The sequence below is a fragment of the Gossypium raimondii genome, chromosome 4 (genome assembly GCF_025698545.1).
Source record: "Gossypium raimondii isolate GPD5lz chromosome 4, ASM2569854v1, whole genome shotgun sequence".
In the NCBI taxonomy this organism is placed as follows: domain Eukaryota; kingdom Viridiplantae; phylum Streptophyta; class Magnoliopsida; order Malvales; family Malvaceae; genus Gossypium; species Gossypium raimondii.
This window is the reverse complement of record NC_068568.1, coordinates 7,869,361-7,892,442: the sequence shown is the minus strand read 5'-3', so window position 1 is coordinate 7,892,442 and position 23,082 is coordinate 7,869,361. Positions and strand designations below refer to the sequence as shown.

General features: G+C 32.7%; 2 protein-coding genes and 1 long non-coding RNA gene across 8 annotated transcripts; 2 read left to right on the top strand and 1 right to left on the bottom strand.

Moving 5' to 3' along the window:
* Positions 1-7,783: 7,783 nt before the first annotated feature.
* On the top strand, positions 7,784-14,031 carry LOC105779560 (uncharacterized). 4 transcript variants are annotated; one of them, XM_012603364.2, is made up of 10 exons: positions 7,791-8,274; positions 10,612-10,689; positions 10,801-10,926; positions 11,086-11,277; positions 11,514-11,649; positions 11,844-12,006; positions 12,316-12,444; positions 12,782-12,976; positions 13,329-13,451; positions 13,523-14,031. In XM_012603364.2, exons 1-10 carry the CDS (start codon positions 8,100-8,102, stop codon positions 13,646-13,648), a joined length of 1,443 nt encoding a protein of 480 aa, XP_012458818.1. In that variant the 5' UTR covers positions 7,791-8,099; the 3' UTR covers positions 13,649-14,031. The 4 variants fall into 4 exon arrangements, with proteins under 4 accessions (XP_052485290.1, XP_052485289.1, XP_012458818.1 ...); XM_052629330.1 differs by having other exon boundaries at positions 7,784-8,274; positions 10,801-11,277; positions 13,367-13,451; XM_012603363.2 differs by having other exon boundaries at positions 10,801-11,277.
* Positions 14,032-14,891: 860 nt separating this feature from the next.
* On the top strand, positions 14,892-20,085 carry LOC105779559 (pentatricopeptide repeat-containing protein At2g16880). 3 transcript variants are annotated; one of them, XM_052629328.1, is made up of 4 exons: positions 14,892-15,095; positions 16,340-18,986; positions 19,127-19,304; positions 19,748-20,085. In XM_052629328.1, exon 2 carries the CDS (start codon positions 16,435-16,437, stop codon positions 18,724-18,726), a length of 2,292 nt encoding a protein of 763 aa, XP_052485288.1. In that variant the 5' UTR covers positions 14,892-15,095; positions 16,340-16,434; the 3' UTR covers positions 18,727-18,986; positions 19,127-19,304; positions 19,748-20,085. The 3 variants fall into 3 exon arrangements, with proteins under 3 accessions (XP_052485288.1, XP_052485287.1, XP_052485286.1); XM_052629327.1 differs by lacking the exon at positions 19,127-19,304 and adding an exon at positions 15,375-15,493; XM_052629326.1 differs by lacking the exon at positions 19,127-19,304.
* Positions 20,086-21,541: 1,456 nt separating this feature from the next.
* Positions 21,542-22,862, bottom strand: LOC105779562 (uncharacterized). The gene is made up of 3 exons (XR_001129054.2): positions 22,540-22,862; positions 21,788-22,454; positions 21,542-21,694 (listed from the first exon to the last, which is right to left on the bottom strand). It is a non-coding gene; the product is annotated as an uncharacterized LOC105779562 (long non-coding RNA).
* Between the last annotated feature and the right edge of the window lie 220 nt (positions 22,863-23,082).

Sequence of the window (23,082 nt, the reverse complement as noted above, 5' to 3'; positions counted from 1 at the left end):
CTGTTCCAGCGATGGACACGGGTTAGGGGTGTTATAAAAGCACCTTTGGGATAAGTACAAGAAGAGTTTTGGAAATAACCAGGTCAATCGATTTACCACCAAAAGCATCATTAACCAATTTACAAACAGACTCTCCAACTATATTCTATTAACTTTGAAAAAACTTAGTGTGAAGACTATCTATGCCAAGCACCTTCAAATGAGTTATAGTATCTAAAGCTACCTTAATCTCCATGTTTGTCATATTAGTAGATAATTGATCTAAGTCTCCAAAAAAAGCCTAAATCTGGAAAACAAACAAGGGCTACTTCATCAATAGAGTAAATACACAAGAAGTAATTGATCGCAGCCCATTTAAGGGTGAGCTCATAACACATCACATCCCAGTCTTCAATTTAAGCCCATTGATATAGGTAAGGCGGTACCTGTTCATGACTTTGTGATGGTAAAACTTAGTATTCTTATCACCATTCACCAACTAATCGATCATCTACTGTTTTTGCCACATGAGCTCATTCAACTCCATAATCTTCTCCAACTCTACACCAAGCTTTCATTCAAGTTTTCTCGAATTCTTAGTTAACCTATTATCAATAACATCCTGCACACCTCAAATTATTGCAATCACCTTCCTCTTACAAACTCTCAAGTTACCAAAGACATCTTGATTCCAGACTTGAGCCGCCCTAGCAAAATTATCAATGGTAGTAGAAATATCCTTCGTTGATTGCCAATTAGCCTTGACCATATCCTTAAACGTTCCCATCACTGAACCAAGCCACACGAAATCTGAACGACAGAGCAAAAAAATTCATTGCTGCATTATCCAACCTTATTAACATAAGTCGATAATCATATTTAAGTCAATGAAAATTTTGAACCTTATACCTTAGGAAACATTGCACCGTTGAATATTACAAATAGCCATATCTAGATGCTAAAAAACATCACCCCTATTCCACGTAAACCTTGGTCTTGTAAAGCCCATATCCATCAGATTATTTCGAAATAAAAATTCATCAAAGAAAGAGCACCATCTCGAATAAGACACCCGAGACCCCCTATACTCATTAACAAAGAGATCACATTCCAGTCACCAACCAACACCCAAGGCTTATCAGCACAATCCGCAAGCTTGTATAACTGTTATAGAGCTTTAGTTGTGGACTATCATACACAACAACGAGCAAAAAAAAAACCAATGGACTTAACTCAGACTCCTAAGTGAACATATTGAAAGTGATTAACCAGAACCTCAATGACCACCGCATTTGTCCATAGAACCCAAATACCACCAGTAAAACCTCTCGATTCAACCCTATGCGAAAACTGAAAACCAAGACGAGAGATAGATAAATCTACCACCATACCACTAACTCGCGTTTTAAGTAAAGAGAAAATGTCAAAATCAAACTCCTAGTTATACTCATTTATGAACCGATGAAACCGATGAAATCGATGGCTCCTATAGCCCTACAATTCTAAACAAAGAGACACCCATTCAAAAATAACAAAGCAATATGAGAAAAACTAACCAATCCATAAATAGGCTATTGGTTGCTTCTAGCAGGCAAGTCACCCATCTTCATGCCATCTGTAACTTGAACATCTGCACCATCCGTAGTCGATTCAATCACAACCATAATAGAATGAGCCACATCTACAACTCGCACCATAGGTTCCCCAAAATTATAGTCATGATTTTCTAGTGGTGGATAATCCCTCCGACCATCATCCAACCGCTTCTCAAATTTATCTAACGGAATTGACTTAGATGAGCCACCCTCAACAAGACCAAAATCATAAACAACAATAGAATTATCGTCATCTCCCAACATATTGGGATTACAGTTTTGGTCGATAATGGCCATTGAGTGGAATTTTGGATCAAGTCGAACGGGCCTGTGAGCCTCAACAAAGTTCTACTTCTTAGTAGTTTTAGTTATAATGTTAGCAACCTGCTGTGACAGTTCTCTAATAACTATCCCTTTCGAAACTCGCCCACTTTGGTTACCAATCCCTTTAGAGGCTAGTCAAATACCATTAACCTTTTTACCTTTGGATTTGGAAGCCATTAGCTTCAACCCATTAGAGGATCCTTCAACTATCGCTTGAATATTTTTCCCTGTTTCCTTTGTGGAGCCCAACCCAAGACCAGGATGAAAAGAAATTTGATCATTTAAGTCAACAATTAAGTCAAATCTTGATCATGTATTCTTTAGGATTGAACCCTGATTCTTTCCAATTAGCTTCTGAGACGGTCGACGTGAATTTCGAGAAACAATCGAAGCCGACTGTCAATTCTCATTCGTTTCTTTCATTGTCTGGCCAGTTAGATCATCACCATCCGACCTTTTGCCACCACCCGTTTTTGAGCAAATATCTTTCATGTGACCATATAAACCACACTCAAAACATACATTTAGTTTTTATAATTTTAATAAATAAATCTTTTTCAGCTAGATCAAAAGTGTGTAATAATCTAATATATTCAAATCCAATTCCTTCTAAAATGTAAGAAAATATTTTTCAACAAGCAATAAAGTCCTTCTTTTAACAAATAAAATATTAAAAAGCTTAAGATGTTGACTTTTGACCAAATCCGATCTCAATTTTAGCGTCAAAATTCTGGAAAAATAAATTTTAAAAAAAATCAATTAAGACAAGTGAATGGTGTATGTCTTGACATGAGAAGACGACTCTCCATTGCTCTCCGTCTTCCCTCTCAAGTTAATATTATTTTATTAAATTAAAATTTATAGCAAATGAGCGCCCGAAAAATAAGGGCGGCGGTGAGACTCACTCACACCCGCATCAACATTACCAACTCTTACATGCTGTAAATCTGTAATTTTTGGTTTCATTTATTTGGGCAATATTTTGACCCATGCCTAAAGGTGATGTTGGGATTTTTTTTAGATTTTTTGAATTATTTTTATAATTTTATATATTTATCTAAATAATTTAGTTTTAATAATTAATTCATTGAATAAATATTCTAAAACATATTATGATTGTGTAAGAATACCTATCAACTATAAATGAAAGGAATACTTTCTTTTAAGATTATATATTAATAATTAAATTTTAATTTTGGTCTTTATATTACATTCAAATTTGATGTTATTTGGTACTTCAATTTTATAATGACATTAGTTAGTGTAAATATTAGGTAAACTACACTAGTAATCATTAAACTATTAGGAAGTTTCTTTTTGATTACCTAACTATGAAAAATTATAAAATGATCACACAACTATTTGACTTTTTTCTTTTTGGTCACCCAACTATTTGAATTTTTCTTTTTTAGTTATCAGTCGTTGAATTATTAACGAAAAGATAACTTGGCAACTTTTGAAATTGGCATAACAATAACTTTGACGCTCAACATTTATAAATTATGTCAATTTAGCTTTTATTTAAAAAATTTAACCCTAAACGCTTACACATTCTATAATTTGATCTCTTTTTTTCCAGGTTGTACCGTTACTTGTGACATTTTGGATTAAATTAAATATAATGAGAAAAGATGAAAATCATTATCTTGGATTTTTGGGTGTTTCCATTTTGATATATTTCTAACCAAATTTAGTTATTAGATTTTTAGGTGAAATGGTCAAAAAGAAAGCAAAATTGAAAAAAAGGATCAAATTACACAATGTGTAAACGTTGAGGGTTAATTTTTTAGAATCAATACTAAATTGGCATAATGTATAATGTTTAGGGTTAAATTTGCTATTATGCAAATTTTAAAAGTTTTCAAGTCATCTTTCCATCAACTGTTTAACGGTTGATGACAAAAAACCATTTTATAATTTTTCATAATTGAGTAATAAAAAAGATACTTAGTAATGGTTAGGCGATCGCAGTGTAGTTAACCCTTAAATATTTTATTTCGATTAAAATTCTCACCTCATTTTTGTTGTCAATACCGTTTTATTTTTATATATTTTAGGAACATGGTGGAATCTCATTTTGGTTCCTCTACTATGCCTAAAATTAAGATTTAATCTTTATACATAATTTGATCCTTATATTTTATAATGTTATTAGTTAGTCCAAATAATTAACGATGTTAACTAATTTGATTAAATTTTTACATGAATTTAAAAAAAACAATTTTAACATAAAAATTTAGTTTAAAATTATGAGTTGGAATAAGTGTTTTCTATTAAAACCATGTCACCTACCGAAATTATTTAGGGTACTAATTATTTGAATTAACTCATGACACAGTTCATCTTTTAATCATTATAAGATACTAGTAAATTTGTAATTTCGAACTATCTACTATTCTCACATTTAGAATTTAGTCTTTATATTTTAATTTGACATAATTTAGTCCCTACTTCTACAATAGCTTTAATTATTCCAAATAATTGACATTCTTAACTAATCCGATTAAAATGAAAACACGAAATTTAAACATAGTAGATGGACTATAATCATAATTTATTACACAATCATATGTCATTTGATTTAATAAAAGTTTTATTTTTAAATAAACTGTTTCAATTTAATTTAATTGGCCGATCTAATTATATGTTTACTCAAATTGAACTTGTGTTAATATTTAAACCTTAGTTTTAAAATTTTAAAAATAACTAAAATTTTAAAATAAAAATACGAAAATTAAATTTTAAATATATAAAAAATTAAAGTAACATTTATATAATTTATCCTACAAAATTTAACCTAATACAATATATTTATCAAATGGAGGGTCCTTATCAGTGCGAAAAGAGGCATCAATCATCCAACCTCACCATACTGCTATTTTTCTTAATTTATGGTGCAATTGAATAAAAAAGTTATGGCCCATATTAGTTGATGTCGCTTTATCTTATATTTTATTAATTATTTTAAGTTATTATTGTAAAGTGTAAATTATATCATTAGTCACTAAATTATGGGTAAATTTTTGTTTAGTTATTGAACTTAAAAAAGTTACAATTTGATCATTAAACTATATAAAAGTTTTCATTTAAGTCACTAGACTGATAAAAGTGATGTTATATGATTTTCTTTGTTCGCACTGCCTACACCAATTGAAAACTCTCTTTTTCCTTCTCATCTAAAGTTCAGTTCTTTTTTTATGAAATAACTATAGGCGCCACGAATATGCGAATCAAAATTCAAACAATTTTTTTCTTCAGTCTTGCTTGGAGCTCGCCGACGGAACTTTTTAAAAAAATACTTAATAACCCAATGACTTAAATAAAAAATTTTGACTTAAATGAAAACTTTCGAATAATTTAATGACCAAATTGTAACTTTTTTTAGTTAAGTGACCAATACATAAACTCATTCATAAATTAGTGACTAAAAGTGTTGTTTACCCTATTGTAAAATATATTAGGATCTGCTTATAAAATATAATTTTAGTATAAAATACTAAAAATAGACATTGCCGACAAGGAGCGAAATAAATAGTCCAGCAGAACCCAGGCTTTGGTGCGCCAGACTTTTTCCCCACACGTTTGCCTAATCAGAAAATGGCACGTGTTATCATGGTGGGCCCTAACTCCAAAAATACAAAAGCAGATGAGAGAAAGAGATGGCTTATGATTAGCGCTACCCAAGCTGCGGCTACTAACCCCACAACTTCCTTTTCTTTCTCTTTACATATTTTAAAATGTCTCCCATAAGTTACTATAAATATTGAAAATGAAATCCCACAAAAAAAACATTTTTAATTATGGATACTATTAATGCAAATAAAAAAAATTACTAATTTAAGAAATAGATTTCACTCAACTATGGATTTTTTTTCTTTTTTTTGATTCTCTTATAAAATAGTCACCTAATTATTTCTTTTTTTGGTCATCAATTAACTAATGTAAAAATGAAAATATTCGAAACTCAAGACAGTTGAGTGACCAAAAAGTCAAAATTGAATGGTTCAATGACCATTTTATAACTTTTCATAATTGGGTGATAAAAAATCATAACTAAATGAGTAAAATGTAATTTTTATTAATTAGGACACCTATTATTATTCTTTAAAATATTATGCCTAAAACAATGTACTAGTTTTTAAGTAAAATATTACATTATATCTAGAATTCACATGTTGATTCATTACATAGGTGAAATTTTTAGAAAATAGGAAAATAATTGAAAAAGAAATTATTTTTTACTTCTCAATATATTTTTCGAGCAAGCCTAATAATTAATTCTCCGCATTTTGTAGTACTCTAAATGTCAAAGTGAAAAGAAATTATTTTGAGGTTAGTATTTTGTAAGTGTTCGTTTTAATTTTAAAAATAATAAAACACACAATAATCTATCTATAATCTATATCTATGATATATAAAAGTACGAGTTGAAAAATTTTTGAATTGACAAAATTATCCTTTAATGTTCATTTAGTTACTAAACTGACATTAAATAAATAAGCTTTTTTCCCAATAATAAATTTTTAATGTTTTGAAACTATATTATACTAATAGATAAAATCTTCTATAAAATTAATAGATAAAATCATATCAATAAATTTTTTGTATAATAAAATTTTATTGGTTTGAATCATGAATTGGATATATTAATTATTAATAATACTTTATTATACTAATTAAAATTGAGATTTATCATTATAAATAACATTCAACAAATGAAGATTATTACCATTAATAAGTTTGAAGTGTCTCAAAATACTAGAGTTAAATAACGGGTTTTGAAGAGAAATTTTCAAGACATAATCAAATGAGAATGGCACCAGAAAGTGATGAAAGAACCTTTTAAATAATGATGAGATAAATTATAATACTCATGATTCATCATCATACATTTTATTTCGTTTGTAATACATATTATATTGAATTCATTATAAACTCACCCCCTACATCGCCTAATATAAAAGTTTCACTTTATGATTTTCAATTTTATTTTATACTATTTTTCGAATTAGTATTACAATTATAATTTCATAATTTGCATGAGAAGCCCAGTGTTGATCGAAGATGAACATACAAATTAAATCAAACTTCTAAGCAATTCGAATAGGGATAAAAGCAATCAATTTTACCAACAAGGTAAGGCATATTATTGAGAGGGACAACCACGAATTCTGGACATAGACTCTGTTATATAAATTATTCAACTATTTACTCCATTTAAAAAAATATTGAAAAATTCATTCAACTATTGTTTTCATTTTAAAATTCAAAACATTCCAATATAAATCCCTAAGCTATAACATTCATTCTAATTACATCCTCAAACTATCAAGGTTATATCAATAAGGTATTTCGATTACTAAAACCATTAATTTAACTCTTAAATAAGACATAAGATATTATGTGACATAGTTTAAAATGAAAAATTAAAAGAAATATGTATTTTTGAGGTTTTCAAAACTTTTACAAAAGCTTTATGATTCATGCCTTTTTTTTTAGTTTTAACTTTTAAAATTATGCGTAACATTTTACTCTTCTTTAAAATTTTAATTTAAATATACCACATAAGATTTGGCATGTCATTTAACAATTAAATTAAAATTTTTAATAATAGAAGGACCAGATTGATATAACATCGATAGTTTGGGGATGTAATTGAAACATTCTGAAGTTTAGGACTAATTTAAAATGAGAATCATAGTGTAGGGATGTCATGTGCAATTAACTATAAATAATTTAAATTTTTTAGGAAAACTGAAAACCACGTTACCTTTTTCTTCTCTCTTTTCAGCAACCATTACATTTAATTGTACAATTTCTTCACATTCATCAATAAAAGAAGTGTTTTTTTTCCTTATTATTATTATTTTATCTTCACCCTTAAAGTGGTATGTTGTAAATTGTAATCCAGTGGATAATATCTCCACAAGATATAGACAATTAACAATTAATTCAACAATGAATATATCGTTAATAAATAAAAATGGTAGTTTTTCTTCGCCGTTGTTAATGATATTGATGGTGCTGTTCCTGTTTGTTTAATTCCTTTTTCTCTCTCTTAAAAGACTCCGCCGTCTCTCTCTCTCTCCCTGTGTCGCTGTATGTTTGTGTGGGGGATTCCCTTTGCCATTTTCTGGAGATGGTGATATCATAGGGGAGGTGATGAATTGATCTCTGCTTAGAAACGAAGGATCAATAGAGATGGGTTCTTGTGTGTCTAGACCTGAAGGCTGTGTTGGCCAAAGGTCGAGGTCTTCTAAGAAGAAGAGTCGTAAAAGAAGGAAAACCTTTAAGAAAAGGGCGCCTTCTCGTCTTTCCGAGGGTTCCTCTGATAATGTCGATCGTCGCTCTTCCTTCACCAACCCAGCTTTTCAAGGTTTCTCCTCTCTTTCTCTCTCTCTCACACATCAAAACTTGGTCTTTTTTTTTTCTTTTGATGGGTTTTGGTGTTACGTTATATCAGGAAATGCATGTCTGTATTATATGGGTTGAAAGACTTTGTGATAACTGCTATTTCTTTTTTGAAAAGGTGAAATTTTTGTTGTGAATTATGTATTTGTGGAGACCTAGTCTTTAGATGATCAATTGGTATCTATTTTTCTTTTTCATAGTTCGAGAAATCCCAACATTGGGATTTTGATACTGATTGTTCCTCTTTGTGTTTGTTGATAATCAGAGGGAATATAGATTGATATAGGGGAATTTTGACCATAACCAAAATTCAAAAGTAGGATTCTTGTGAAACTTAATTCCCCCTATGTGCCAGTGCAACACGGTGTAAAAAGTTCCCATAGAAAAGCAGAACTAGAATTCTTAACTCTAGAGTACGTAGTTTAATCCACTAAAGGGTGCTCCTCGGTGCACATTCCTCCTTGCAAAAGCAAGGGTTGGGGGAGTGTAGTTTATCATGCGCAGCCTTCCCATGCGTTATGCAAAGAGGCTTTTCCTGCTGTCGAACAAGTAACCTTCAGGCTGCAAAGGAGATACCTTTCCCTTACTACCAAGGATCACCATCACGTTTTCGTCCAAAAAAAGGATTACCATCATGAAGTTTGACTCATTAAAGATGTTAATTTACCTCTATTAAGTTTTAGCAAATTGGAATTAAAGATGTAGTAGATGCATTTGAGCTGGTTGGGGTTTGATTTGAGTTGGAGCTAGCTGCTGCAGTGTTCTCATTGTTGGTCTCAAGTTTGAGATGGTTGTTTCTATGATTATTATTTTAATCTTTATAAGCATTCAGCTAGTCTTGATCAGTTTTATTCTACGGACAAAGTTGGTATGAAGATTTGATAAAAGAATTTCTCTCAAAGGAGGGGTAAACCACAAGCCTTTGGATAAACTATAGGCTTATCAAGACAATTAGTGGTACTGTTTGTATTTTATATTGACTTGTTTAGTTATCAGCATGGGTGTTATGGATTGTATTATGCGAGTTAAGATTTAAATATCAGTGTTAGAAGCTTAATGCATAGTTTTCTATACATCACTTGAAGAGAGAGAAACTTTAAGGTGGGAATTGTTAACCATGGAATAAAGAAGACAATTTAAAGATTCAAGGCCATTTTCCTTCCCGTCTTTCATCTTCTTTTCTTCATTGCTTTACTTCAATCCAGTTTCTGTATTATTCCATTGTTGCTCTTATGGTATGCTGTATCATCCACATTGGGATTGTCTAAAAAAATCTATCATATGTGCCCCCCAATATGTTACTGGACTTCTGTTCTCTGGAATTTGATATATGGTTATGCATATAGAATTTACAGTTTTTGGTGCCTGCTTTATCTTTATGTTATATCTTTATTTTCTAAATTTGAGATCCTACATGTTCAAGTGTAATGAATGTTGATCAAGGTTTTCAAAACCAGATTGGTGGTTGAACTGGTCAGGCCACCGGTTCCCAAGCCGACTGGTTTGTCCAGTTTGATCAAATAAATTATTAAAAAATCCATTAAATAAAAAATAGAGAAAACCGGTTCAACTGCTGGTTCGCAGGTCAACCAGTTCAATCCCTCTCTTTGGACCGGTACCCCGACAGGTTCCTGGTCCAACTGCCGGTCCGGTCCAGTTCTAAAAACAGTGATGTTCATCATATTTGCTTATTTTTCTTATTGCTATATGTATTAAAATAAAATCTGGGTGTTTGTGTATTAGTTGTTAAATTAGTTAAAATTTAAAAGAATGTTTCCTTTGGTCAATAGATTTATTATAGTGGTTCATTGTTTACTTTCTGTGATTTATCATTTTCTCCCAGCTGGTTTTCTTTTTATAATTTATTTCCTAATATTAGTGCTCTTCTTCTGTTTGATTATATAACTGACAAACAATCTATTTACAATTTCTTTCTCCAGGTTCTTGTTTTTTTATATTTGGCATTTGCTATTTGGAACATGGGAGCTAAAAGAGTGCTCTAGAACATCCCTCCTGGACCCAAGTTTGATGGGATCATGATAGGATTATGACCCTGTTTTTTATATATTGGGACAATAATTATCACTGTTATTATTATTTTACTTGTTCACTATGTCATGTTTAAATATGGGCAACTTTACTGAATTGCAGCTGAAACAGTTTTATTTAGTTACAGGCTTATAGCAGAATAGCTGAAGTTTCAAGTTATGTGATAATATGGTTATTATAGCATTTCAGTTAGAACAGGTTTTATTTTAGTTATAGCAGAAGAGCTAATGTTTTGATGATGCCACCTTGGCAGGAAGCCAAGAGTTGTGGTTTGATCCAGTTTCAGTATTTGACTCCGACTGCGAAGAGGAGTTTGAAAGTGTTCAGGAGGGTATGTTATTTAGGGATATTTCTTAGAAATTTCTTATTTAAACTCACTCTCTTTTTCTCAAAGATCATATGAAATAGTCACCACTGACTACATACACATCCATATCTGCAGATACGTTGTCTTTAAATGGTCTTGAAGGTGTAGCTTCATCCAATATTTCATCTCTAAGAGATGCTAATTATGGAGAACATTCTTCTTTAGTTGACCAGATGCAGAAACCAGGGGGTCTGTCAACTGGTAATTCTGCATGCAACTCTGCTAGTGAGGCTGCTAGAATTTCAAATAGTCAAATCTTATGTTCAAAGGATGTTAATCCCCAATTAAAGTATGATGGGGCTTCAAATGAAGTAAAGCAACCTGTTTTTCTTGATGATATTGCCTCCTCTGCTGGTGAAGGTCCCGGGAAGGAGGTCGGATTGTTGGATAACTGTGGCATTCTTCCAAGCAATTGTCTACCTTGTCTTGCATCTACTGTTTCATCTGTTGAAAAGAGAAGATCGCTCAGCTCTAGCCCACCAAGTGCAAGGAAAAAGAATGCCTTAAAACTTCCATTTAAATGGAAAGAAGGGCATCCCAATGCTGCCCTATGTGAGTATCTATGTTATCCATTGAATGGAAATTAGTTGAACTGTCTTATCAAGAGCCCGCTGGATCCATGTGAAATGATTTTCCATGAATCTGGGATGAGTTTTGATGATGAGTCTCCTCTGATTAGATTTTCTCTTCCGTTAAAGTTGGTGCTTTCTCAGAAAGCAGCAATGTTTCCCAATAAATAGGACTGGTGGATTTTTTTAAAATTTTATTATTTTTCTTTCTTAACTCAGTTTCGTCGAAGAGGCTTCTTCAGAGACCAAAAGCAGGGTCTCAAGTACCATTTTGCCCTACAGAAAAGAGAATGTTTGATTGTTGGTCTCATATTGAGCCAGGTACTTTCAAGGTTCGATCAGAAAATTATTTTAGGTATGTAAAACTTTCCTTGGTTCTGTACTTTAATATTTATGCAAATAATTGTTTTTATGGAATATTATTGATTTTTATGAAGCAATAGTATGCATGAGACTTCTAGAAGTTTTTAGATTTAGACTTCACATGGTTGGATCTTGTATTACTACGACTCTTTCTTACTTAACCAGGTAACTATTTATTAATGGCAGGGATAAGAAGAAGGATTTTGCACATAACCATGCTGCATATTATCCTTTTGGCGTTGATGTATTCTTATCTCCACGAAAAATAGATCACATAGCTAGATTTGTTGAACTACCTGTTGTTGGCCATTCAGGGAAACTACCATCTATCCTTGTTGTAAATGTTCAGGTATCTCTCTTGTACAGCTGCCTTTCTGAGTGGATAAGTTTTTACTACATCTTGTTCTACTTTCCTTGGGATGGAAGTACCACATAATGTTGTCTTATGCCTTCTTACTCACTTCTTACTGCAACTAATGACTGCCAGCTCAGTACAAAATCATCTTGGTTCTTGTGCCTTCCTGAAATTTTTGTTTCCACTTCTACCTTATTCCAAAACTGTGCTACATTTTGCCGCATGCCACATGAGAAGAGAACTTTTAACTGTAAAACATTTCTTTTTCTGTCGAGTTTAATGCTAACCTTGAATTCTATGCAGATTCCCTTGTATCCTCCTGCACTTTTTCATAGTGAAATTGATGGGGAAGGGATGAATTTTGTTCTGTACTTTAAGCTTTCCGACAGTTACTTGAAGGAGCTTCCACCTCACTTTCAAGAAAACATCAGGGTAAGGTGGATACTGCTAAATTTTAAATGTACTATATTCCTTTTAATTTGTAAACAAACATTTACCTAATTAATTATGCTACTACAACATAAATTCTATTAGAATTACAATAGTTATCTCCACTCATAATGTTTTGATAACTCTCTTACTTGTCATGCCATAAGGTTTTAGTTTTTATGAATTTTTTTCCCAACATGCATATATATATGAAGCATTTGTCTTACTTGTTCATGCATATATATATGAATTTTGTTCTTCATGCATTCATTACCCACTTCATTACCTGATCTACAACCAAGTTAACTTTATTGAATCTATTTTGTTTTCATTAAAACAGAGAATAATTGATGATGGAGTTGAAAAGGTTAAAGGATTTCCTGTAGATACAAATGTCCCATTTCGAGAAAGATTGAAAATATTAGGCCGTGTTGCAAATGTGGAAGATCTTCACATGAGTGCCGCAGAGAGGAAGCTTATGCAGGCATATAATGAAAAGCCTGTTCTTTCACGTCCACAGCATGAATTCTACTCAGTAAGTCTCTCCTTTATTTTCTTATGAATGCATGTAGCATCATTTTGATATATATATGTTGAATGAATTTAGGATGCACCTAATAGTACTTCATTCATAAACGCAATTTCCTACATGTGATTTTGTGAACATTACAGCTCAAGCTGCAATAAGAAATTTGGTTTGTATTTCTGGGTTGTGTGTGATATGCGGTTGATGTTGTTTGGAATCCCCATTAACATCAATCGAGACCATTGTTTCCCTATAGCTTCTGAAAATATCGAATGACAAGTAGCAAAGGAATTGTAAAGAAACATTGTTTCATTATGATTTCTTTCTGAGGCTCACAAGTCACTTCAATGAAATTTCATAGGGAGAAAATTATTTCGAGATTGATATCGATATGCACAGATTCAGTTACATCTCCAGGAAAGGTTTCGATGCATTCCTAGATAGGTTAAAGTTCTGCATCTTAGACGTTGGCCTCACAATTCAGGTAAATTTCGCTCCCTCCTCCCAAGGTTGTCAGATTTTTAAAGGATGCTAATTTCATTTACTTACAAACAGGGTAATAAACCTGAAGAGTTGCCTGAGCAGATCTTATGTTGTGTACGGTTAAGCGGCATCGACTATATGAACTATCACCAACTCAGTCTAAATCAAGAGCCCTCAGACACAAGTGCTGAATCTTAAATGTTTATAGCTATTGTTTAATAAGAAAAGGATTGTGCGCTTTCTTCGTTGGTACTCGAATTTCCAAGCTCATTCGCCTCGACCAGGAGACGAGTAGACCTCTTCATCTGCTTATCTCCCTAACCTTTAGAGCCTCACATCCATGGCTGCTGGTTCTCAAGTGTGTTTAACAAATGTAATTCAACTGTTTTTTTTTTTTTTATCGAAATTCGTCTGCTAGGATCGCAATAATTGTGATCAGATATGAACAAATAACTGGTTAGGCCAGCTCCGTATTTGGCATATAGTATTTGCTGATTCAGCATTACTATATGACAGAATATTATATAGCCTTGTAATGGCTATGAGGAATCTATAAAGAAAATTCATATTGTAGAAACAAACTTCCTCTCTTTTATAATTCTCTCCTTTCCTTAGAAAAACCGTGGAAAATTTCCTTTTTCTTTTAAGAAAAAAAAATACAGCAGCATTTTAGAAAAAAAAGTTAACTGCATTATACATTTTCGAACATTCTCAAATTCTGAAACTCATTTTAAATTGGTTCTCAAACTTCAAAATGTTCTAATTATTTTAAACTATCGATATTATATTGATTAAGTCCTTTTATTATTGAAACCGTTAATTTGATCATCACCATTAAAACTTTCTCTTTAAAATCATCACATAATATTTGACATCCAATTTAATTGTTAAATTAATATTTTTTATTAATATAACATTGAAATATAATTAGAATGTTTTAAAGTTTGAAGAACAATTTAAAATAAGAGCTATAATTTGGGGATGTTTGGTGCAATTAACTAAAAAAAGGGTAAACTATCAAAATGGTCACTTTTGTTTGCCTCAGGTTATATTTTAGTCACTTATGTTTGAAATGTTATGTTTTAGTCACTTACGTTATCGCGTTGTAACATTTTAGTCACTGAGCCGTTAATTATCGTTAACGGTGTAACGGTAAAATGACTAGGCATGTTTAATCATCATTTCAAATGAAAATTTTAGGTTAAATTTTATAATTAGTCCCTATATTTTTTATTTTATTTTGAGCAATTTAATTTTTTCTTTTATATTATTTTAACTTCCCTTTTTTCATTCTCTTTTGCTTTTCTCTTTGTTTTACTACCTTCGTCATTTAAAGTAGTTTTATGTTTACAAAGCGATAATATAATTCACTAAAAAGTAATATTTTAAACCTAAGGGATTAAAATGTATGGTGAGAGAAATAAAAGAAAATCAAAGATATTGGCAATAATGAAATAAAAACCTCACTTTTCTCCGGCTAGTTCAAAAATGTCACTCACTCTGAGTCTCCGAGTCGGAACAGCTTTAACCAATTAGCTTTCTTTGACTTGCAAAGGTGTTCTCTTAACTCAACTAGCCAAAAAAAAAAACAACAACCAGGATTTCTGGGTTTTCACCTTTGGCTTGCACGACTTGATTTCATAAGGTTTGATTCTCACTTTCGGTCTCTCTTCTTACTTCCTTTTTTGTTCTCCTTATATCAATTAGTAGATTTCCTAATATGTTTTCTTTTTCCTCGTTTCTGGATTATCCTGAATCGGAGGTTGCTTTTTTTATGACGAATTTTCTATTTTGTTGTTACAAACTTATGTTCGTTTGCCCAGTAACATAAAATGTAGTATCATTACGAATTGCCAATATAATAAATTAAACAATGTATAAAATGTAGTGTTTTTTACTGGGTTCTTGTGTTTGTGTTGAAAAGAAACAAACAAAAAATGAAAAAGGAATATTCCCCCTTATGAATACCCTAGCCGCCCTTTGCGCTTGGAAGGCAAAGGTCAATCACACCAACAACTACGCAACTCTCAATTTTACCTGCTGGTAAATATTTCTTGCTGTACCATTTCGAGCATCTCATTAACTATATTTTTTTACATGAATCTTAAATTAATTTTTGTTGGTTATTTGAATTTGTCACAATTACGATATGAATCTGAATTTGGTGGTTGATCTTTGGTTGGTTATGTTTAGTTCAGTCTCTTATGAACTGTCGATGTTCTTAAAATTTTGGGTTAGTGATCTAATTATAAGAGTAGCATATGAAATCAACTTTTTCCCCTTATTTCTATGTGATTGTATGGATATCTAAATATGAGCTGGGTTGTGTTCAAAAGATTTAAATGGGGAGGCAGTTAAGTTGAGGGATTAGATGAAGAATTCAAAGGAGTTACCGGATATTGTTATGTATAATACAACGATTGATGGATATTTTAAGAGAAATACTATAAATTATTAAACCTTCTCCGCAGAGATTAATTCACTAATTTAAATTTTGTGTTGATTTTTCTACGCCTTTGAGCATTGTATTTGTATGCATGCATGCATCATGATGTATGTAGTATGTACTGGTAAATAATCAAAGATATGAATGCAGAGAATTTTGAGTGGAGAAACTATCTACTAATTTTAATTATTAACTACCATTACCAGCCAATCTTCTCAAAGATTTGATGCTTAATTATTTTTGTTTTTCTATTTCCTTTGAGAATTGTTATTTGACTTATTTGCATGGTTTTAAAACAATTAAAATTGTAGTTACCTAAATCGTTCAATTTGATGTTCAAGAACTAAATAATGCAAACAAAAGTATAGGTCAGTCCTCAAAAGATTTGTCATTTTGTTTTGTTCATGTGTCTAACCAAACTAAACGTTTCTATTCAATCTCAGGTTGAATTTCAGGCTTCTACCATCGCCAAGCATAAAAAAGGCTGCTTGAGAACATAGTGCAGACGGAGAGAAACCAAAAGCAAAAAGAAGCAGACATGAATCAAATACAATCAGAGTTGCTAAATGCCTTAACCAAAATCTTACAAACCTCAAAAAACCCAATAGATTCATTAACTCCTTACATTTCTTTCCTAACTCCATCCCTTCTACACTCCCTGATTTCCTCTCCTTCCCTTTCCTCCCAACCTTCCACCCTCCTTTCTCTCCACAAACTCTCCCTTTCCCTCTTCCCTTGTCTTTCTTCTTCACCTTCTTTCCTTCTTGCCCTCCTCCCTCGCCTACTTTCCCACCACAAATTCTCCGAATCCAAATCCCTCCTCCTCTCCTTCCTTTCCTCTGACCCGCAAAATACCTTCTTCAACTCCCTCATTCACCACCCATCTCTTTCTAAATTAAAACCCCTCCTTGAAATCTCCGTTTCCAGCTATGTCCAATCAGGGAGGCCCCATTTAGGATTTGAGCTTTTTTGCCTCTTGAAAAGGCTTAAAAAGAAACCCAACTTGCTCACTTGCAATACTCTTATCAACGGGTTGATAAAATTCCCATCCTTGCATTCGATCCAGTTAGGTAAGCAAGTTTTCTATGATTCTATTAAGCTTGGTGTTATTCCCCAAACAAGTACTTTCAATATTATGATTTTAGGGTGTTGTTTAGAAGGTAAGTTCAATGAGGCAATTTCATTTATTGAGAAAATGAAGGAATTTGGTTGTTTTCCTGATAATGTTACTTATAATACGATCCTTGGGTTTTTCTGTAAGAAAGGAAGGTTAAAGGAAGCTGGCAATTTATTGCAAGATATGAAAGAAAAAGGGTTGATGCCAAATAGGTATACATTCAATATACTTGTTTCTGGATATTGTAAGGTAGGGTGGTTGAAAGAAGCTAGGAAAGTTATTGACTTGATGGTGCAAAATGATGTTTTGCTTGATATTTGGACGTATAATATGTTGATTAATGGGTTGTGTGGTGAAGGGAGAATTGAAGAGGCGGTTAAGTTGAAGGATGAGATGGAGAATTCAAAAGTGTTACCAGATGTTGTTACTTATAATACATTGATTGATGGATATTTTAAACATGGGAGTAGTGAGGAGGGCTTTAGGTTGGTTGAGGAAATGAGGGAGAAAGGGATGGAGCTGAATGCAGTTACTAACAATATTTTGGTTAAATGGTACTGCAAAGAAGGGAAGATGGATGAAGCGAGTGAAAGAGTTAGGATGATGGAGGAAAGTGGGTTTCCACCGGATAAGGTTACCTACAATACTTTGATTAATGGATATTGCAAGGCTGGGAAATTGGGTGAAGCTTTTGAGATGATGGATTTGATGGGAAGGAAAGGTTTTAAGATGGATACTATCACACTTAATACCATTCTTCATACTCTATGCAAGGAGAAAAAGCTGAAGGAAGCATCTGAGTTACTAAGTAGTGCTAGTAACAGAGGTTATTTGCTTGATGAGGTCAGCTATGGTACTTTGTTAGCGGGATACTTTAAGGATGGTATGGCAGACAAAGCATTACAGCTTTGGAGTGAGATGAGGAAGAAGGAAATTATTCCTAGTATCATAACCTATAACACCATAATTGGAGGGCTTTGCCAATTGGGAAAAACTGAGCAAGCAATTTCCAAGTTTAAGGAGTTACTTCGGAATGGCTTAGTCCCAGATGCAACTACTTACAATACTATTATTCATGTTTACTGCAAGGAGGGAAAAGTTGAGAAAGCATTTGAGTTACACAACAAAATGGTTGAAAAGTCTCTCAAACCAGATGTCTTTACCTGTAATATTCTGCTTTCTGGTCTTTGCAGCGATGGTATGCTGGAAAAAGCTCTTAAGCTCTTCAATACTTGGATTTCGGAAGGGAAAGCAATTGACCAAGTTACTTACAACACGATGATATCAGGTCTATGCAAGGAAGGAAGATTGGAGGATGCATTTCATCTTGTCTCCGAAATGAAAGAAAGGAGTCTAGGCCCCGATCATTATACATATAGTTCCATTCTTGGTGCTCTCGCAAGTGCAGGGAGGATGAATGAAGCAGAGGAGTTCATGTCAAAAATGGTTGAAGTGGAAAATTTTCGAGAACAATCCTTACAGTTGAAGGAGCAGAATGTCAAGACAAGTGAGATCACCGAGGCATATGATCCAGATTCCAATGCTTGCTCAGAACAGATCATTGAACTGTGCAATCAGGGAAGATATAAGGATGCTATGCGCATTTTTGAAGCATCAAATCAGAAGGGAGTTACTTTAAATAAGTCCACCTATATTGTTTTAATGGAAGGGCTTATCAAGAGGCGAAAACGCTTATCAAAAGCTGTCCAATAGAAGAAATATTTCCTGGCAGGTTCAAAAGGCAAATGTTATCACTGTGTTTGACTTAGATCAAGCTGATAGGAAAGTTACCTCGTTTTTCACTTGGCCACACATGAAGATACTTTGAATAAGTCTGCCTGCGTTGCTTTAATGGAATCACTTACCAATAGGCGGAAAAGCATATTCAAAGCTGTCCATTAGTAGAAAGCAGTGCTCAATTGGCCGACAATATCACCATGTTATTGACTTGGATTCAGCTTATAGAACCTCAGGTAAATTATTTCATTCTTCACTTGGTTATTAATTAGAAAAGTCCAAGAAATTGCTTGGTTTTTGTACCTTCTGCTGTCTAAGTTACCAATGTTAACAAATACTTGGTCATTATTTGGTCCATATTTTTTTATTTTGCTAGTGGTTTTTCTGAGTGGCACTTTTGTTGATTGCCTTGCCTCAAAACTTTCTGTTGCCGCACACTGCTTGCGTTGTTTGAGGTTCCTGAAGTCAAATTGATGGCAACGATTCCACATGGGTGTATAAGGCAAACATGTAGGCATGTAGGTGTGCATATAATAAAGACATGCAGGCATAAGGTGAAGCATAAACTGTAATTGGCTGTGATTTGTTGGGATAACTATTCTGTTATTATGAAAAGATCATTATATATTAGTGTTGTCCATCTGCACTAGGAGTTCATTTCGAAAAACATATTATTACTGCAAGCCGCAATTTGATAGGAACTATGAGGAGAATACATTTAGTGAATGACAAGTAAAGAGCTGCTACTTATTATAGGTAGACTTCCTAGATTATCATATACTAAGAAGTGATGCAAAAGATAATCCTTCATCCTTGAGTATGATGTTGGTTATGTTATCAGACACTTCTAGAAGCTTTAATGGAATTATTGGCTGTAAATTTAACAAAAGCAGAAGTGTACTGTAGTAAGAGACCATGTACTGTAATTGGTTTCATTTGTTGTTTATTTCGTAAGTTTGTAAATCTAAAACGCATCCCCTTGTTTGCGGTCTTTCAGGGAGGATATTTTATGGGTGAAAGTTGGTGGAAGCTGGAGAAGTATGCTGACCTCATCCCATATATTTGCTTTTCTATTAAATACCTCAAATTTTTTCGAAGCTTTTTGACATTCATAATAAGACTTGGGTATTAGTAACTAAGGCTCCTTTGACTAATGCCTTGGTTTTTTTTTCATAGTACACCCTTAGCTGTAAATTTGCTATAACCAATGAATGTGTATAATGATTTCTGCAGTGAACCACTGCCCAAAAGAGCAGGACAATATCAATTTTAATGGTAAGAACTAACATTGATTCTGGGATTTATGATTGAGATACAATTTTCTTTTTGATTTAATTCCATTTGTTTAACAAATTTAAAAGGGTCATTGATGATGATTTTGCTTTTTTTTTTTTTACCATCCTCATGTTTCTCCATTGCCATTGAAGATGAAAGATAGCCTATTCTTTTGCTTTTTTGTTTCTTTGGTACAACAATGATTCCAATTCAAGCTATTCCTGAAGAAGGAAAACACTTCATCAATAGATGGCAAGTTGAAGTTTAAAAATAGCATGTTCTTTAATTTCACTTCACTCATTTAGAGATAACAATAAAACGTGACTAGAGTGATTATCTTGTTATTTTTCTAATAAATGTTGTAATGTTATTTTCGTCGTCCACTCCATAAATGTGGATCATACCATGATTGTAAGTAGATGTACAAAACATTATTCTGTGTGTGTATAAAAATAGAAAAGCTCAAACTCTACAAACTTACTAATATAATTACGTTTTGCATACAATTTGGAAGTTCTTTATTTTTAAAATTTGTTATTAGATAAAAGGGGTAAGAGTTGTTCAAGTACCTATCTCGAGGCATGTATCAATTGAAGACATTCTAATCTTTTTTTGTCAATTTTCCTATGGTTTGCCCTAATATATACATACAAAATATTGTTGTTTAGTAGTACCTTGTAGCCACTTCTAACCGTGTATAAACCTGAATTATCCATGTGCCACCACACCAATCAGTCTTCTTGAGCACTTTGTTTGCTTCATCTTCAATGAGAGACGTTCGTATAAGTTTTTTCTTAACCATGCCTACTCCAACTTATTATGATGACCTAGATTTTTTTTAGAGTATTAACATTTTAATTGCAATAATTAAAGATATTAACTATTTGAACTAACTTATCATTTTGACAAAACATGTAAACATTAATTACCAGATTTATCATTAAGCCTATTTTAAAACCTCACCTTTGACGATTTGACCTGACTTTATTTGAGCTTGGGCTTAGTTTTTTAATCTAGAGTTATCTTATTTTAATATTTTGTAATAAAAGTTAATTAGTCTTACGAGTAGTTGATTGAGTCTTAACTCGATTAGCATGGGTATTGTTGTCAATACAAAAGGATGCAGATTCAAGTATGCTGAAGCGCATTATCCTCCTTTAAATTATGTATTTAGTTTATTTCCTTTTAACTACATTCGAATTTTTGGAAAAAAAGTTATAATAATCATTTCAATTTACTTTCTTAGATTAAATTTAAATCAAATAACTTTTATTTTCTTTCTTAATGTTGGTTATAAAAGTAAATTAATATAATCACAATTGAATATCTAATCCTAATAATTTCAATACCAACATTTTAATTCATATTTCAACTTTAATTTAACCATTCTTAAACCCTTTATTTAAAAATAAATAAATAAATAATATAGTTTTGAGAAAAGTATAATCTAAATAAATATATATTTTATCTCTAACTCCCAATTAAATTAAATCGGATTATCTAAACCTTTTAAATATATTTAAAATAAATAGGTATATTCTCAATTCTTTCTTTCAATTAATTACATTTTAAGTACTATATATGTTATTTTTTTAATTATAAGTTTTAAGTTGGCTGGAACCCGAATTTCAATCTGGAATGATGTGTGCCAGGATTGGAAGATGGTAGGCTGCATGGATATGGTTTGAGACAACATTATAATCTGGCTTCTGAATTGTTAGATCAACATTCGAGGCAATGGAAGGGAGAGATAATTACTCACATAATGTCTGTAGATGAGGCAAGGAAAGTCTTGAATATTCCTGTCTCGTCATTGGTAGGAGGATAAACAAGTCTGGAGAGGTAAGCCGTGTGGAGAGCATTCGGTACGAACTGGGTACAGGTTATTGTTGGAAGAGTCTGCTGAAGTGGAGCCTACCTTACAACAGCCAACATCTAAGCAGGTATACAGAAAAATATGGCTTACATAGCTTGCAGAAAAAAATATTTTATCCCTATCTACATAAATTTATAGAAAAGAATGTTGCTGCTTGTCCCAGGTGTACACAGGAAGATGAGTCTCTTGAACATGCCTTCCGCGACTGTCAGGCTGTCAAGGAGATTTGGAGTATGTTAGATATCTCATGGCCTACAGAAATGTCTTGCGCAAGTTACAAGCAATGGATGGATTGGTTATTCATGAATTCTTCATCAGATTTATGCAGAATAATTATCTGTGCCATTTGGGTGATTTGGAATGATAAGAACAAACCAAGTGCATGAAAGAAAAATCAGACAGAACATAGATACGGTTCGATTCATAGTATCGTATCAAAAAGAACTGGAGGAGCAAAAGCCACTTATCAGCTAGATGTGCCCAACAGACGAGATGACGGCCTCCTGAACGGTCGTTTGTAAAGATCAATTTTGACGCCACTTTTCAAGGACATCTGTTAAAATCATGCTCGAGGTTAGAGGGAAGGGATTCAGAAGGTCAGATAGTGGGGATGAGAATGATATTGAACGACTATGTACCTTCTTCTTTTGCGGGAGAAGCGATTGCATGCCTCCAAGGAGTTCAAATGGGCCTGGATATTGGCTTCCAGAGGGTGATTGTGGAAGGGGATAGTCTCCTACCTGATGGAGAGAATCCCTGAAACAGTAAGGAAAGTAGTGGAGGATGATAATCGATGGGCTGAGATAGTGGAGGATGATAATCGATAGGCTGAGATAGGGCATCTGCATCGTTCTGGTTCTCTTGGGGGAACTCTTTTCTGGACTTGAAGGTTTTCTGTGCGTGGAGGCTTTATCTACTTTTTCAAATATGAGAGTAAAGTAATGACATAAATTAGCTGTTCTTTTATTTTAATTATGCCTTTAATGAGTGGTCTCTTTTTAAGTTGGGGCTTCGGCCTTGTCACTCTTTATTGTTTTTCTTAATTAATAAAAGTATGGCCCAGCCTATTTATTTCAAAAAAAAAAAAAGTTTTAAGTTGGCTTTAATTAAATGTCTAGGAAATAATATGGGGGCATAGTGGCCATTTTCGAAATTATTTACGAAAACATATCGTTTCTAAA

Bases quoted from the DNA above. Each gene is read 5' to 3' on its own strand.
- LOC105779560 (XM_012603363.2), top strand. From the start codon at position 8,100: ATGGGTTCTTGTGTGTCTAGACCTGAAGGCTGTGTTGGCCAAAGGTCG. The intron at 8,275-10,611 runs GTTTCTCCTCTC...CCACCTTGGCAG, and splicing joins CACCAACCCAGCTTTTCAAG to GAAGCCAAGAGTTGTGGTTT. The intron at 11,650-11,843 runs GTATGTAAAACT...TATTAATGGCAG, and splicing joins CGATCAGAAAATTATTTTAG to GGATAAGAAGAAGGATTTTG.
- LOC105779559 (XM_052629326.1), top strand. From the start codon at position 16,435: ATGAATCAAATACAATCAGAGTTGCTAAATGCCTTAACCAAAATCTTA.